The 18,763-nt window shown below is 42.1% G+C and overlaps 1 protein-coding gene across 1 annotated transcript in view; it reads left to right on the top strand.

The window, feature by feature from the left end:
• The window catches only part of LOC121923736 (zinc finger protein RFP-like), a 9,287-nt gene extending 6,899 nt beyond the window's left edge, over window positions 1-2,388 (top strand). Inside the window, exon 6 of the mRNA XM_042454453.1 lies at window positions 2,332-2,388. Within this exon, the coding sequence (XP_042310387.1) occupies window positions 2,332-2,388 (57 nt within the window). The remainder of the gene's footprint in view (window positions 1-2,331) is intronic.
• Window positions 2,389-18,763: the final 16,375 nt, after the last annotated feature.

Raw genomic sequence — 18,763 nt, 5'->3', positions numbered from 1 at the left:
GCATCAGAGAGTCCACACAGGAGAGAAACCATACAAGTGCCAGAAGTGTCAAAAATGTTTTACTCACAGTTCCAACCTTTTGAAGCATCAGAGAGTCCACACGGGAGAGAAACCATACAAGTGCCAGAGGTGTGGAAAATGTTTTGCTCAAAAGTCCAGCCTTGTGAAGCATCAGAGAGTCCACACAGGAGAGAAACCATACAAGTGCCAGAAGTGTCAAAAATGTTTTACTCAAAGTTCCAGCCTTGTAACCCATCACAGGGTTCACACAGGAGAGAAACCTTACAAATGCCAGAAGTGTGGAAAATGCTTTGCTACAGCATCAAATCTTGTGAAGCATCAGAGAGTTCATACAGGAGAGAAACCATATAAATGCCAGAAGTGTGAAAAATGTTTTGCTACAATGTCACATCTTGTGAATCATCAGAGAATTCATACAGGAGAGAAGCCATATCGATGCCCAAAGTGTGGGAAATGTTTTGGTTGGAGAGGCAATCTTGTGATCCACCAGGGAGTTCATGCAGGAGAGAGAACTTATCAAGGTCCTCATGGGGCAAAATGGTTTGATGAAACATCCAAACTTGGATGCTACAAGAAGATCATCTTTCCTCATGCACCAGGCAACACAGCATTTGGGACACACTTGCATTTCCACCTTGGAAAGAGGCCCTACAAGTGCTCCAAGTGTGGAAAACATTTTACTCGAAGGGCACACCTTGTGATTCACAAGATGGTTCACCGACATGAGAAATTATATAGATGTTTAAAGTGTGAGGAAAACTTTCGCTACTACCCACAGCTGAAGAGACACCAAAGGACTCATGAACAAAAGTAATGCTATAATGGTGCCTGCTGAGGGAAACATTTTAGTCAACACTCAGCTTGGGGAATCCAGCAGTCAGTCAACTCAGAAGAGAATCCTTCTCAGTGCTCAGTTTAGCATGCCTTTTCTTGGCCAAGCACATTTTAAAAACCATCAGAAACTCAGACCTAGAAAGAAAGCTTTTGAAGGTACAGAGGGTGGGAAATTATTTTTATAAAATGCATTAATTGTGACTGATCAGAGTCTCTGAAAAGGTGTACTGGCAGAATATAGAGCTTTGATAACCCCAAATTCCATGTGAAGCAACTAGAATAAGCTATTCTCATCCAGATAGATACAGAACCTACTGCCATCATTTGCCACACAGACATTTCTGAGAAACACATAAATGAGTCTGGAAAGGAAGAGCTCTTTCCCACCCAAGGACTGTGTATTCTGTAATGCTGCTGCTGATGTTCTCTGTGGTTCTGTTCAGTTCTCTGCTGTTTCAAGCTCACTGGTTTATCCTATTTCATCTGAGAAACATCAACTCCAATGTGGCATACATTAAGGAGCTTATCTCATGGCTTACTAAATCGATTTACCTCTATCTGGTTTACAGCTTAATTCAGGCAGCAGCATCAGGTTTTTGCTGCCGAATTTGCCACCTGAATACATCCCGGGTGTATCGCCGCTTCCAAGAGCACTCCAGTGGCCATTTTCTTATGTTAGAACACTCCCGGATCCGAAATCTTGGAAGTGGGGATGCACCCGGGTTGTATTCAGGCAGCAATTTCAGTGGCAAAAACCTTCTGATAACATCAGGATGCTGTCCAAATTAAGTTTTAAGCTGGATAGAGGTAAATTGATTTAGCAAGACATGGGATAAGCTGCCTAGTGTACAGCCACCATAATTATATGAGCAGCAATGTTATCCCCTTCCATGCTTATTCTGCTTGCAAAGCCTATGTTTTTACTATATTAAAGAATGATTTAATAAATGTTTGAATTAGCTGGAAATTTTTGCTTTCTTAGACCCACATCTAAGAAATGTGAAACAGTGAAATCCCAAGTAAGGGACATTACAGTACTTGTCAGGGAGACGTTCTCTCAATGAAAATATTCTTTCTTAAGGATACAGTATAGTAGAACACAATATTGTTGGAAGAGTTTTGCATTCTCTCTTCCCCTCATTCAAACATCCCATTTGCTGTACTGAATCACATGGCAATAACTTTGCAAATTGGTAAACAAACCATGTGATTCAGGTAAAGATTTCTTCTTTATCTGAACTATTCATTAGCTAGGTTAAGATATAGCTTCTATGCATATATAGGTTCAAGCCATTAGTAAACTTTTGTTTAAACTGCAAGCTACTTGTGTTGCTTTTTGAGTCAGTCTCACCTCTTAGACTGCAGTTCTTAGACAGCAAGGACACGTTTCTGCTACTCTGCTGATTTAAAGCTAGACCTTAATGGGCTTGGCTTTCATATTTTTGATATTTAAATATTTTTGTTTCTTTACTAAAGGCTGAAGCCTTAGGAAACTTGTATTGCCCTACAAATATTGTGCTTCTGGATGACTGAGGTGTTTTTGCCTGTTTCCCTTCCCTGGTGCCACTGGGGCTTTTCTTCGGTTCCTTCCTGTCCAGCAGTCTTCCTCTTTGTGCCTTTGCTTTCTTCCTATTTTTCAGAAACCCTTGGCTGGACCTTTCTCTATCTGCTTGTTCCTTGCCTCTTTTTAGGCTGACTGCTACTTTCTTCCCACTAGCTCCTCAGAACCCTTCAATTCTTTGATCTCTCATATGAAGTTTGTCTTTGACAGTAATTGTATTCCGGATTAACCCTTTAACTGAAGTGGCTGCTGTAAACACAAGATCCTGGAGGCCACAAAGAAAATGGCAGCTGAGCCATTCTCGAGAAGGCTGGGGTATTCACTAAGGCCCCATTCCCACTTACATTTAAACCAGTTTGTGGTTTGCCTTTGCTCTGTGTCGATGAATTGATTCCAAAAGGTCCATTGTTCCCACTGTGAAAGGGGATCTTTTCATTATCCCCTTGTAATCGCTTCTTTTTTGACATGATTGTCATCCCCACTAGTTTGCACCACTTCAAAAATGCATGTCAATTATCTGCGCGTCATCGGTGACATAAGCGGCAACCTGGCTGAGAAACTATATTAAATAGAAGATTTGAGTCATTGGTTTTGCAACTACTTGCCTCGCTGAGATGGCATCGGCCTGATCGCCTGGCTTGCCACCTTCTTCTTCTTATTATTATGCTTTATTTATATAACGCTGTAGATTTGCACAGCGCTGTGCATACAAACAATAAAATAGATAAGAGTAAACCTGCCCATGGCGTACAATCTAAGAAATAATAGCATAATACATATAAATAATACATAACAATACAGGAAAGGTTTCAATAAAACAGGCAACAAATTAAAAATGTCAAATAGCAAATAATAGTCACACGATGCCTGACAACGCTTCTCTGAAAAGGATAGTTTTCAACTCAGTTTTGAAACTAGTTAAAGAAGTGATGACCCATGCGGCTAGTGGAGAAAGGAACTCAAACTGCTGGAAATGCTGAGATCCACAGGCAGACCTTTTCCATGTATGGTGGAAATGTAAGCAAGCTAAAAAATTTTGGACTATTATACTTAGGGGCCATTCAAACTACCTTTTACCCTGGATCAGGAATCGGATCTTGCACGTGAAATTCATATTGGCCCCAAATCTCTCACAATCAAATTTGAGGCATGTCCCTTAGCATGGGTCATTTGGAATCGGGGAGGGAAAGCCGTCTCTTTTGGAAAAACTCAGGTTCGGCGAATATGAACTTTCCAAAGGCCGGGGGCATTTGAAAAACCCTCCACTTTGGATCCAGTTTACTGTTAGGGAGACATCAGGAAAAGGAGGGAGCTCGCCCCAAGAAAAGCTCACATGGCTTCCGTCACTTATGCTTCTTAGTCAGGCTCCATAATAAGATGAATAAAGAGGACTTTTTGGTTCCTTGGGGGAGGTTGGATGGGGAGATCCTGGGGAAAAAAGAGGCCCTGGGCCTTGCCATTCACACACAACACACCGATTACCTGGAAACCCATGTGAGTCGGGCTTCCATGACTGGCATCATCCATAGTTTTTATGGTTTTTTTTGGGGTATGTGGCCATGTTCTAGAAGATTTTCTTCCTGACGTTTCTAACACTATGGCTGGCATCTTCACGAGAATGCTTGCCTAGAAAAAGGGGGTATATCTATACTGTGTGAGCCTGGGAATGTGATTTGCATGTGCATTGTTCTGTGCTGGCAAAAGTCAGGAAGAAATCTTCTAGAACATGACCACATAGCCCGAAAAACCCACAAAAAAACACATGGGAACCACTTCTCCCTATCCAGGATTACATAGTATACAATCATCCCTCCATATGTTCTTTCCATGCTTTCCTAAAGTAAACTAGAGGGTTTTTTCAAATGCCCTACCTTTTGTTTGATATTTGTGATTGGATTATTCATGGATTTAATTAATATGAACCTCTAGGAATCTCTAGGTCCTCCAGTGCAACTTTATGGTCAACTTTAACTAAATGTGGCACTGAAATACCAAGAGATTCCTAGAGGTATACTCTACTAGGCATTGTAGCTCCTCCAGTGCAGTTCTATGGTCAGTGTCTGTCGGATGTTGACTACATATTGCTCTGCAGGACCTAGAGTTCTTACAGGGTGTCCTCTCGGTAAAAACATGGTTTGTTTTGTTATTTGTGGTTTTTCCATATTCACAGGGTCTTTTACCCCTAACTCTATGATATGGAGGGACAAGTGTTATATATGCCCATTCTCTCCATATCCGCATTCTCTGAAGATGCCAGCCACAGATGCGGCCAAAACATCAGGAACAAACTCTTCTAGAACATGGCCACATATCCTGAAAAACCCACAAAAAACTAAGGAGGACTTCTGGTCACCCTGGTGAGAAAATGGGAACATTACAAAACTGGAAATGATCCACCAGAGAGCCCATGCAAGGAGAAAACATTTAAAGACCCCCCCCATGGCATAAATTCTTGATTGTACATCCAAAATTGGATGCCACAAGTTTAGCCAATGCAAGAAAACTTTTCCTCATGCACTATACAGTTCAGGATTTTACTACACTTGTTACATGCGTTGGAAAGAGACCCTACAAATGCTGCAAGTGTGGGCAGCGTTTTACCCAAAAGCCACACTTTGTAATTCACAAGAGGTTCAGCAAGGTGAGAAACTGTTAAATGTTCAGTGTGGGAACAACTTTACCCACCTTCCAGCATCTGAAGGTCACCAGAGGACTCATGAAAGAGAGTGATGCAATAATGCTTGTGAGTGTGGGAAACCTTTTGGCCCACATTCAGGTTGCGAATCCAGCAGTCCATCAACTCAGGAGGCCTCCTCAATGCTCAGTTTGAGGATCTTTTTGGCCAAGTGCTATTTACAAATTATCAGAACCCCGCACTGGAAGAAAAAGAATCCTTGAAATACAGAGGATGGGAATTATTTACTCTTAGTTGGTTATTTCAGGATCATCAGAGTCTCTAAACATGGAGGCTGTATATATATTATATATATATATATATATATATATATATATATAATATATATATATGGAAAGGGTTTTTGTATAATAACAAAATTCCTAAGAAAACACAAAGGAGATCTCTCTGATTCAGACAAATATCCCACTTCCAACATGCCTGGACACAGGTCTTGAGATCACAGAAGCAAGATTGGAAAGGAAAAGTCTTTCCCATCCGTACCTCCTAAGGTCTTGTATTGTGAGATTGCTATCTCTGATGATGGAGGTTTCTTCCAGCTTCTATTGTTTCAAGATCACTGGTGTCTTTGTTTCAGATATAAGCCCCACTTGTGTACAAGTGTACATTCTTCATAGTTATATAAGTAGCACCAACACTCTCCTCAGTGCTAATTGTGTTTCAAAGCCAATGTTTAATATATTACAGATTAATAAATGTTTCAATGACTGAGTCAGTCTAATGAGTATGAAACAGTGGTAGTGGTGTTCAATTCAGGGAAATGCACACTCAGTAGGGAGAACGCCATCAATGGATATATTCATGGCCTTTAAGAGTGACACCACTATGGCTTGTCTCCTAAATGTGTGTCCATCTCCTTTCTCTGCCCACTGAGCCTGCTGAAAATGGGTGGATGGAAGCGGCACAGCGAGAAAAGAGTGGACTCAGTCTTGCTCAATGTGATCAAGCCCGTGCCTCTTTCTTCTATGCCCATTGAGCCTACTCTAATGTGTGAACATCCAAATGTCCTATCTTCAGGACTAGCACAGTCTTTCAGATTCCCCCACTGTGATTTTTGGCTATTGCAGGGGCTTCTAGAGAGATAGACCCCAGATACACTGTACTCTCTCATCGGGTTCAGGTGTGCATGCATTTTAGCCATTGGTAACAGTGGTTCCTAACCTTTGGTCCTCCAGGTTTTTGGACTTCAATTCCCCGAAGTCCTAGCCACCTTGCCTAACAACACAAACATCTGGAGAGCCAAAATTTGGGAACAAATGTCATTGGAACAAATGTGCCAAAACCATTTAGCAACTCCTTCAAAAGACTTCAGTTCTGACTCAAAATCTTCCAGAAAGAAAACACAGATGTGTTTTCTCTCATTTATGAAACCATCAAAATCTGCACATTTCACAGAATTCCTTATTGAAGAGAGAAGCAATAAACAAATGTGGAGACCATGAGAACAAGTGAAATACTAGTGGTGTTGTCTAGGTTTCTCATTGAAAACATGATAAAGGTGAAAAATCCTCAACTTGCTCAGTGACTAGAAGAGACTTCACATGGAAAACTACTCTGATGTCGAAAAACGGATCGCCTGATGGGGAGACCTATTCATCTCTTCAGTAAAAGCTTCATTAACAGATCATATTGTATGAATCATGAGCTAATGCTTATCACAAAGAGAAAGCCAGCTATGATAGATGAATATTCACTCACAATTTAGTCCTAATAGATATGTTTAACAATACAACGTAACAATATGCACCTGGAAAAGTATCTATGGCCTGCTACAGACTGCCAAATAAAGCTGCTTTGGGTTTCTTTGGAGATATGCTATTTAAATGATGCATGGGTCCTAAGACTCAGAAGCTGACCAAAGCTGCACTCCATGCTTAGGAATGGGTTGGTTTTGGTGCGACCTCCGGACTCTTAGGACCCATGTATCATTTAATAGCACTACCTCCAAGAGACTCGAAGCAGCTTTATTTTGGCAGTCTGTAAACGCCTATCTTCCACAGAAGGGTCCATATGAGAAGAATCACAGCACCATCCATCATGGCAACAGTTTCAGTAAGGAGTATTTTGTGCTAAAGGTGAGCTGATGCACAAAAGAAAAAGAAACCAGATATGTCTGGTCTATAACTTGGTTCATGATTCAGTCATATTAGAAAATGTGATCAACACAGGAGAGCTAATGTCTAAAGGGGCGGTTGGTCCAAAGGTGTCATATTTTCCACAAATAATTGACACCGCAAAATGAGAAGTGGACAGTGGTCTCACCCCATTAATGGCTGTGTAGTAGAGAGGCTTTCAGCAGGTGTGGCTCTCTTGTCCAGAAACCATTAAAGGAAGGTGACCTCTCCAGTTCTAACTCCCAACTCTTCCTGAAGCTCAACCTGCAGGAAGCTCAGTGACTACCCTAGACTTCTCTTCTACTAGAGCGCCTCTCAGGCATTGTTGTGGCATAGCTCATGGCCCAGGCCCCACTCCTTCCAGTTTGGTTGTAATTCTGCCCTTGCTCCCCAACTCTTATGTCCTTCAAGGGAGACCTTGGTCCCAATGCTGCAGCCTGTGAACTCTGCAGGAGGGACCTGGGATGGGCTTCCTCCTATTGTTTCTCAGACCATGGAACGTCTCCATGAAACTTATACTTTCCCCATCTCTTTTAAAAAGGTCTTTGCAAGCAGTCCTTTGAGAAGCTCTGGGAGTCATTGCCTATCATTCAAGCTTCTAGCTCTGTGGAAAAAACAGTCCAGACTTTGAGACCTGGAAAACCGACTGTGAAAGACCTCTTGTCTGTGGTACATCAGGCCTCAAGAGTGTTTGTCAACATCTGCTTTTAACATTGGTAAATGTATCTAACACACATGCCTTATGTTCCCCAGAGCACTGAAAATACTACGAGAACAATGTTAGTTTGAGAATGGCCATGTTTTTGGGGAATACAAAAATTGCTTTTAAAAGAAGTAACTTTTTCAGGCTTTGACTGTACTGACAGTACAGTCATCATCCTTCTATATGCAATGGATAAGTGCTAGTCCAGTCTCTTTAAGGCTTCCAACCTTGTAAGAATGGGTGGTGCCTTCGTGGGAACTTTATTACAGACCTAAATATAAGAAACTGCAGGGAAATCTCTTTAGAGGTTTTGGGCTTGTTGGTCTCCTGAGTGCTGCCGTTCACACTTGGATAGAAGGGAACACTACCATGCTGGGTAAGGCCATGGCTAATGGGGTAGTTAGAATGAAACTCAGTGCTAGCATGAGAGAAAGGGTTTTTCCCACAGGATCTTGGCTTTTGTGATTGTTTCTGAGTTTACTTAGATACCATGCTTCTTCCACGGCTAAGATACAATTAGGAGACATACAAATTCTGAAATGTTGTAGAAAAATCTGTTCCCATGTTGTATAATAATTAGAACTTGGGTTGTAACTCCAGAAAGAAGCTGAAACAGTTCCAGAATGAAAAAGAACTGTTTTCTTGTAAATAGGGATCATGCTTTATAGGGGCATTGCCAGTGTTGTGAAAAGGCAAGAATGATCTCCTCTCAGGTGGACAAAGTGTAGCTCTCCCTGTTGTTGAACTGCCACTTCCAGCAAGCCCTAGATAGGATAGCTATGAAGAGGAATACTGGGAGCTGCAGTCCAAATACATTTGAAGCCATGCTTACTTTAGATTGCACAAAACAGTCTACGTCTTACACAGAATTCTAGAAGTCAGTTCTCCACGTGCTGTAATAACCAAGCTTCACATTTACTATAAAAAGGACCACAGGATGCATTTATCCCCAGTTGCTAGCTAAATGGATCCTTCATGTCCAGAGGCAGGAAACTTGGGAGACGTTTGAGCTTCTTTTATTTTCTCCCATGAAGCCTTTCATTCCAAGCCAGAGAGTGTCTGTGACAGAAGAGCAGAGCCTTTCAAAGTGTTCCCCTTGAAATCAATCAAGATAGCCTGATTTCCATGTGTATAATTAGAACTTATGTAACTCCAGAAGCAGGTTTGAAACTAGTTCCAGAGTGGCAAAAAAAAAAGGGGTTTTTCCCCCCAAATAAAAATCAAGTCTTTTATGAGAAACATTTCAGTGTTCATTGAAAGGTGTTGAAATTGTTTTTCTGTGAGACATGGGCAGTATTTGCTGAACTGCAACTTCCATCATCCCTAGGCAGCATAGCTAATAAGGAGGGATGCTGGGGACCAGCAGTCCAAACACACTTGAAGAGACATGCTCTGTTTCAGGTTGACAAAAGAGTGAAGTCTTTACAGGAATATCATAGAATCATAGTTCTACCACATTATTTTTTAAAGGACTAGCGAATGGGTTTCTTCCTAAATATTAGCGATGGATTCTTCGTTTTCAGAGGTAGGAACATGTGTTTTGGGCTTCCTTTTCTTTTCTCCCATGAAGCCTTTTTCCCAAGCCAGAGAATGACTCTGACAGAACAGCAGCAGCCTTTCCAAATGCTCCCCCCCCCTTTTCTTTCTCTTCTCCCTCCAGAAGGTCCCGGGGGGGCTTTGTCTTGATGGAGGAGAAGGAAAAGGACCATAGCAAAAGCTTGCTCAGGTGGAAAATTCTCTTCAGCTGCTGAGGTTGGTGGGGAAAGAAAGCACAAGATGTAGAGTCATGAAAAATGTAGCTGAAGTCATTTGTTAGTCCCCTCTAGAGTAAACCCACAGAATCCGCAGGATTTTGGATGTGTTGACCCACTATTTAGCAGTAGATCAATGGTTCTCCTCGAATCAGGACTAAAACTAAGATTCCAGCCATGTGGTTTCGTGTAACAAAATAATTTCCTTCTGTATTTTTTGTAGGTTTACAAAGATCTTGAAGAGGCCCTTTTGATCCTCAGAGGGGGAAGAAAGAGACTCAATCAATACTTTCTCTGTGGATGACATGAAAGATGCCCTTGAATCAGGTGAGAGTTCATCCATCCTCTCTTTCTGCAATGAGGCCCTTGGGCTTGTTCTGCACCGAACAGAGAAATGCTGTTATTCCCTGGGCTGAAGTAGAGACACACTTGTCCTTGGCTGTACCTCCAAAAAGTGATCTTTCGTTTTGTCAGTTGGACAGCTGAGGCAAATGTCGCCCTTCAATCTGTAGAACAGTTCAGAGAGTCCCTGGGATCATGTCCCCTGTTCTGCCATTTCCATCCCAGCCTGTGTGGACTTCGAATGCAGATACATGGTCTTTGCAATGTGTGGCACTTTAGAAGTTCCCTTAGGTTTATCAGTTGTAGGACTTTACAGACAAGGAAAATTGGAAGTATAATCCAATGGCAATTCGAATGCCATAGGGGTTTCACATTATTGCGTGATAGACCACCACACGCAAATTCGGGCAATGGCATGTGTTTCGGGCAATGGGAAGCCAGTTCGAAAATAATTCACATTCACCTAAATTTGCTGAACTAGTGAATTCACGTGAATGCGTTCTGGCCCCCCTTCTTTTCATTTGAAATTAAGAGAATTCCTCCCGTTTGATAAAAACTCTGTAGTCTTGGGAGTTTATCACATGTGAGGAATTTCTCTTATTTCGAATGAAAAGAAAGGGGGGCCAGAACGCAGCAGTGTTCAGCGAATTTAGGTGACTGCGAATTGCATTCAAAACTGGCTTCCCATTGCCTGAAAATAGGATGCCATTGCCCCAATTTGCATGTGTGTGTCTATCATGCAATAAACGTGAAACCCCATGATTGTGTTTGAATTGCCATTGGATTATACTTCCAATTTCCCTTGTCTGATCAAGTCCTTGGTATTCTGATCTTCTTAGTCTTATAAAGTACCTTTTTAATGGCTGGCCCTACCATTTGGGAGATCAGACAGCAGGCTTTTTGTTTCATGAAAGGTAGAAATGATTTTAACTTGATTTCCTTTTATTTTATCTCACATGAATTGAAAGAGTGTTTGTGGAATTTATGCCTCATGTGCAAGCAGCGCCTAAGTGGCTAGGGATGTGGGAGCCGGAATCTCAAACATGTACAGGCAGCAGCAGTTTAGGGAGGCTGGTCCAGATGTACATTGGGCCCTTGGTATCCCCTGAATTTGGTCCAGGACCCTCTGTGGTACCAAATTGTGGTGCTCAAGTCCCATTGTATACACATGGACAGTAAAATTGTGTTCCTTATATAAAACAGCAAACCCAGGGTTTGCTTCTCAGAATTTATATTTTTAAAATATTTTCAAGCTGTGGATGCTTGAATCCATGGGGGAAATCCCATGGATATGGAGGGTTGTCTGTAGTACAGAATGTAGATGAGGAGAAAAGACCCCCCCCTCCTTGTTAATAAACATCTCCTTTCTTACAGGGCTACCCTATGCTTCCTAAAAATTCAGTCATCCAATTTACATCATTTGACCCTTGGTATCCACGACTTGCACACATGTATACTGAGTATCTGCAGACAGCAAGCCCAGGTGGACCCCAATGGCGGGGCATGCACGCTGCTGCACCAACACTGGAGAGAGCCCCCATTTGTCCCCAGTAGTGTCACGTGCATGCTGCTCCACTGCCATTAGGGACAGCCCCTGGTTGTTTCCAGTGGCGGCACGGAAACTCTACCTTCCCAGATGAAGGCTAGCTCCCCGAGATCAGGGCTAGGTCCTTATCTTTTCCCTAATGGGGTTCTAACATAACCGAGGATGGGGGAGCATTTAAATGTGTTACAGCCCCCACCCACCTAGTACTCTGAAGTAGTTGAGCCCTGTTAGGACGCCTCATATGCTGATTCCACCTTTCTGCTGTGGGCTGTTGTTAGCACACCCTACATACTCCACATTATTTGGGGTACAAATAGTTTGTATCTTTTGTTAATAAATAAAAAATAATTTTTTTATTTTATACCGCCCTTCTAGATCGGAATTATATAATATAATATAATATATAATATAATATAAGTTATAATAGCAGTTACGAGGAGGGCAAAAGCGTGAACCTGGAAAGCCACAGTGACCATGAAGTGAACCTCTTTCCCCCATATACACACCATTTCTGGCAGCCTTGCTGAGCCATGGTCACTTCCACCATCCCCTGACTGGAGCTCTGCTTTGGGACTGGTAATTGCCTTGCCTCAACCTTGCTATATGCTACGGCCTTTAATTTCATTAATATTCGTGCGTTTGGTGTTGTATACGTGGTGTGAATGGTGATTTTGACTTTGCTGTTAATCAATAACACTATGTTGTACTAGCAGTCTGAGAGGTCTAGTCTTGGACCTGTTACATGTAGGAGAGATCCCAGCTATTGCTATCCTAGCCCTCTTGCTGCTTCTTATTGAGCTAAAATAATTTCCCATGGAATACAATTTATGGGTGACCTCTTGCAATTTAGGTAACAGGCTATTTTCTGGTTACAGGAACATGTGACCTTTGCAGATGTGTCTGTTTTTTCCGCAAGGAGGAATGGACCTCCTGGATTTCAACCAACAATCTTATACATTCAGTGATGATTGAAAACTATGAGAATGTATCCACTCTGGGTAAGGAACTGGCTTCCATTTTAATCTTTTGTCCCTTCTAAAGCCTTCTTGTTGTCCATGTAATTTTCTGGAAGGAATAATTGGTAAAAAACAGTATTAAAATTATACTGACAATCCAGCAAGGTGCTCCAATACCACAAAAAGCCAAAGAACACCCACAGTCTAAGAGACTCAAGATGGTACTTTTCTTTGGCTCAGATAGGAATTAGATCATGGAAATTGTTTTATCTCTTGCATCTTGGTTTCGAAGCCGCCCAAGATACTACACTGTCTGAGGTATGTTGCAAGAGAGCAACATGGATCCCTGTTGGATTGGATGGATATCCTTCAAATCCAAATCCATTGTCTTCACCCTGGGAGAGAAATATACCAAAAGAAAACTCTTTTGGGCCTGCTTCACATAGAACTTTATCGCATTGGCTCTTCCATTCCGTTCTGAGCACAGGAATGGAAGGAGTAGGAATGCGTGCGGAAAGAGTGGGGGGACAGATTTTACCGCACACATCCGCCCTCATTTGTTCTGTTCCCCCTCTCTTCCGTTCTCCATCCATTCCAGAGGGGGCAATTTTTGAGAACTGTTCTAACCGTTCTCAAAAGGGTCCCTTTGGAACGGATGGCAGGGACAAGGGGGAACGGATGGTGGGGACGAGGGTGTGTGTTAAAATCCGTCCCCCACTCGTTCCGTTTCCTGCTGTGCCGTGCTGAGACGGCCCTCAACCCCAGTGCGATAATCTTCATAGTCCCCTGTCCAACTAATCTCTCAGGATGAGCATGTCATCAACTTTGTAATGCATACAGTACTAAACCCAACCCCTATTCCTGGAAACAGGATGATGACCTACTGAACCATTATAAGGTCTGAAGACTCCTGTTACTTTGAGTAATTCTAGGTACTTTTTCTGTACAGCTGGGCCTCTGTTTCGCAGGGGATCTGTCTGGACACACCACACCCTCAAGAAAGAGAAGCTCATGCATATTCAAACCCCATAGGCTTGAATGGAGGTGCCCTGTGCACATGGCCAGGCCTGCACACCACTGAAATTAGCAGAGGTTGCCCCTCGCGGATATCAAGTTGCGAATCTCAGATCCGTGAGTTAGAGAGGTCACTGTATTTAGATTACTGCCTTAGATGATGGTGACATTGTTGCTGTCATCGAACTCCCTTCCCCACCTCCTTTATTGACCATTATCTGTGGGAAGAAGGAGGTCCATTTTGCCAGTGATCCGAGCAGAGGAGAATGACATTCTCATCTGGTTTGGCCAGGTCAGACCAAGAGCGCATTATTTATTTAGTACACCTCCACTAAGCAGTTGGTAGAGAATACTGACCTTATCTCTAGATTCCCTACTGTTTAGACAGTTCAGTATCCAGCACCCGAGAGAAAAGTCACAAGGCTGGCTTGAAAAAATAGTGGTCCTCCCAGGGCGTCTGGTGGAATTGAGTGATAAGTGGGTAAATAATATCACAATTAATACTCATCAAAGAATAAAAAAGAACAGCGACCACCCTTTTAAAACAATCTTAAATTATCCTTATTTACTTTTTTCAATTAGCCCCATGTTGGCTCACAAAGTTCCTTCTCTATCATACTTGAGAGTCAGTCTTTCTGTGTTGGTCCTTCTTCCTGAATGTGATTGGAGTGTGAAATAAGACAATGTGGCAATGTTGATCTCTCTTTCATGAATGAATTGGAACTTGCCAGACATGAGACAACCCGAATAAGGGGAACATGAAAACAGGAAAGCCTGAGAAATGTTAAAAAATGAGAAAAAGAAATGCTTCAGGTGTGAAAAGTGTGGAAAATGTTTGCTCACAATTCTCTTCTTGTGAGCACCAGGAGTCCACACAGGAGAGAAACCATACAAATGTACAAGAGTGCGAGAAATGCTTTACTCAAAAACAAACCTTGTGAGACATCAGCGACTTCACACAGGAGAGAAACCATACAAGTGCCAGCTGTGTGGAAAATCTTTTAATGAAGGGTTCAACCTTGTGATGCATCAGAGGTCCCCACAGGAGAGAAACCATACAGTGCCAGAGGTGTGGAAATGTTTATTCACAGTTCCAACCTCTTGAGCATCAGAGAGTCCCCACAGGAAGAAACCATACAAGTGCCGAGGTGTGGGAATGTTTTGCTCAAAAGTCCAGCCTTGTGAGGCATCAGAGAGTCCACACAGGAGAGAAACCATACAAGTGCCAGAAGTGTCAAAAATGTTTTACTCACAGTTCCAACCTTTTGAAGCATCAGGGTCCACACGGGAGAGAAACCATACAGTGCCAGAGGTGTGGAAAATGTTTTGCTCAAAAGTCCAGCCTGTGAACACAGAGAGTCCACACGGAGAGAAACCATACAAGTGCCAGAAGTGTCAAAAATGTTTTACTCAAAGTTCCAGCCTTGTAACCCATCACAGGGTCCACACAGGAGAGAAACCTTACAAATGCCAAAGTGTGGAAAATGCTTTGCTACAGCATCAAATCTTGTGAAGCCATCAGAGAGTTCATACAGGAGAGAAACCATTAAATGCCAGAAGTGTGAAAAATGTTTTGCTCAATGTCACATCTTGTGAATCCTCCGAGAATCCTACAGGAGAGAAGCCATATCGATGCCCAAGTGGGGAAATGTTTTGGTTGGAGAGGCACTCTGTGATCCACCAGGGAGTTCAGCAGGAAGAGAACTTGTCCAAGGTCCTCATGGGGCCAAATGGTTGATGAAACATCCAAACTTGGATGCTACAAGAAGATCCATCTCCTCATGCACAGGCAACACCAGCATTTGGGACACACTTGCATTTCCACCTTGGAAGAGGCCCTACAGTGCTCCAAGTGTGGAAAACATTTTACTCGAAGGGCACACCCTTGATCACAAGATGGTTCACCGACGTGAGAAATTATATAGATGTTTAAGTGTGAGGAACTTTCGCTACTACCCCAGCTGAAGACAGAGACACCAAGGACTCATGAACAAAAGTAATGCATAATGGTGCCTGCTGAGGGAAACATTTTAGTCAACACTCAGCTTGGGGAATCCACGTCAGTCTCAACTCAGAAGAGCCATCTTCTCAGTGCTCAGTTTTAGCATGCCTTTCTTGGCCAAGCACATTTAAAAACCATCAGAAACTCAGACCTCAGAAAGAAAGCTTTGAGTACAGAGGGTGGGAATTATTTTTTATAAAATGCATTAATGTGACTGATCAGAGTCTCTGAAAAGTGTGTACTGGCAGAATATAGGAGCTTTGATAACCCCAAATTCCATGTGAAAGCAACTAGAATAGCTATTCATCCAGATAGATACCCTCTTCTTTGGCATGCTCCACCGCTTGCTTAGTTTCTTCCACCAAACGGGCCAGTGGCTCGTTGGGTTTGAAGGTCCTCTTCGAAATCAGATATTCACACCGAATGCAGGCGACTTCTTTTGGCATCTCTTCCCAGGAATGCAGGAGGCAGGCCTTGCAGAAACTGTGCCCGCACTCCAGACTCACCGGATCCGTAAAATACTGGACACAGATAGGACAAAGCGCTTCGGACCAAAGCCGCTTCCCAGGACGCTTGGCAGCCATTGTTCTTCCTCCAGGGTGCTCCATTTCTAATTTACTTCTCTCCTTCCTTGATTCTTACTAGCCACCTGTTGGCTTTCTTGCCACAATGAGAATGGCGTTCAAAACCACAAACACCAACCTTAGGGAGAGAAATGCGAACAGGTGAGTTGGACCACATAGAAGCAGGATCATAGGTCCATTAAAAACTGGGGTGGGTTCATGTGGTCCTCTAGGAATGGATGCATCTACACTGTAGAAATAATCCAGTTTGACACCACCTGAACTCCTATAGCTGCATCCTACTGAAACTGGGATTTTTGGTAGAGAAGGTTAAAAGACCTTGTAGAACTACAAGGACTCAATAGGATGGAACTGCAGCACTTAAAGTGGTGTCAAACTGCATTATTTCTACAGTGTAGATGCATCCTTACTTAATGGGTTGGAATTGTAATGCTAGTCCTCACCTCACCCCACCAACCCTAAAAAGATTTGGTTTTGAGAAAGCACATATAGCAATAACAAATATTATTATTATTATTATCAACAACAACAACAACAATAATAATAATAATAATATTTCTTACCTGCCTCTCCCCATAGATTGAGGCAGGAAATGAGAACAATTAACAAATCCTAATCCACAATAAGATATTGCGGACATTAAGCAATACAGATCCATAATATGATATTATCAACAAATCACAAACAAGAATCAAGGAACACGAGAGACACTGCAGACTGAGCCAGCCAAAAAGATCAGCAGTAGCAGAACATGTTATAAACCATCCTGGGCATAAAATGATGTTTGAAAACACCGAAATTCTGGACCAAGCCAACAACTATCAGGTGAGAATGCACAAGGAAGCCATTGAAAGCTACAAACACCTGGACAATTTGAACAGGAAAGAGGAAACCCTTAAAGTGAATAAAGTTTTTACCAGTACTGAAATCGAGACCCAGCAAAATGCAAATGAAAACCAGCCAGGGTCAGTTTCCCCCCCAGCAAACAACAGATCTCTCATTGAGCAGACATAAAATTCTTCTTGCATATCCTCCCACCCTCAGGCTTTGCCATTCAACAACAGAACAATACACAGATTAACATGGAAATCACTCCTCCTTACCTAGGGTTACAAAGTATGAATATATATACACATATATGTGTGTGTGTACACACACACACACACACAAACACAATTCACTTTCATGTGAGCATTCTCTGAAGATGCCAACGAAACCATAGCTCTCTGACTTAACTTTTGTATGCTTTTAATGTTCATTTTACACTGTTTTCATTGGATTATATTTGTAGGTTTTTTTAAATTGTAAAGTTTTAAAAGTGTTTTTATCCTGTGAGTTACTTTTTTGGGAGGAAGGAGGCATAAATAAATGAAATAAATAAGTAAATAAATTTGCACCTTAGTTGTGTTTTTTCAACTTTTGTATGCTTGCAATGTTCGTTTTATACTGTTTTCACTTGATTATTTTAATTTTTTTAACTAAAGTTTTAAAAGTGTTTTTATCTCATGAGTCCCTTTTTAGGGAGAAAGGTGGCATTAAAATTGAAATAAATAAGTAAATAAATAAATTTAAACATTCACAGTTTGAAAAAACACCTGGATAAGCCTGGAAGAGAACAATTTCTTGACAAAATTCCTATTTATGGCCCTGCTGGAATTCAGGGACTTTTTCCAGACCCAGACCTTTCCCAGTTCTGAGTCAGACCCAATACCACTTGCAAGTCACACAACTTGGAAGACAGAAGAAGAAGAATAAGTTCTGGAAACCAACCAAAAAAAGGAATAACAGGCAAAGCACTATTGGGGGAACTGGGCAAGAAACATGTCTCTCAGAAACCGCGCCACCAAAGCATTGGGATCCAGCCATCCACATGAAGCTAGCAAAGAAAGTTTTAAAAGAGAAGCTATTTACCAGGAAGAACCAGAATAAGCCCAAGGCTTAGCACAGCTGGAATGCTTCCAGCCTCCTTCATCTGGGCAAGCAATGCCTTCTTATGGAGATGCTGCAAGGGGGGGACTGGATTCTAGGAGCCAATCGCCTGCCCTCTCTCTCAAGATCTCCCTTGCCATTGGTGGAAACAAAAAGGCAGGGCATTTGAAAAACCCTCCACTTTGGATCCAGTTTACTGTTAGGGAAGAACATTCAGGAAAAAGGGAGGAGCTGCCCCAAGAAAAGCTCAAATGGCTTCAAAGTCAACTTATGCTTCTTAGTCAGGCTCAATAAAATAAGATGAAATAAAAAGAGGACTTTTTGGAATTCCTTCTGGGAAGAAGGTTGGAATGGAGGACAGATCCTGGGGAAAAAGAGGACCCTGAGGCCTTGCCATTCAACAACAAAACAATACACAGATTAACATGGAAACCAATGTGAAGTCGAAGGCTTCCATGACTGGCATCCATAGTTTTTTATGGTTTTTTGGGGCTATGTGGCCATGTTCTAGAAGATTTTCTTCCTGACGTTTCACTAACATCTATGGCTGGCATCTTCAGAGAATGCTTGCCTAGAAAAAGGTGGGTATATCTATACTGTGTGAGCCTGGGAATGTGATTTGCATGTGTATTGTTCTGTGCTGGCAAAATGTCAGGAAGAAAATCTTCTAGAACATGACCACATAGCCCGAAAAACCCACAAAAAACTAAC

Source organism: Sceloporus undulatus, chromosome 2 (genome assembly GCF_019175285.1).
Source record: "Sceloporus undulatus isolate JIND9_A2432 ecotype Alabama chromosome 2, SceUnd_v1.1, whole genome shotgun sequence".
NCBI lineage: Eukaryota > Metazoa > Chordata > Lepidosauria > Squamata > Phrynosomatidae > Sceloporus > Sceloporus undulatus.
This window is presented reverse-complemented; position numbering and strand designations above follow the sequence as displayed.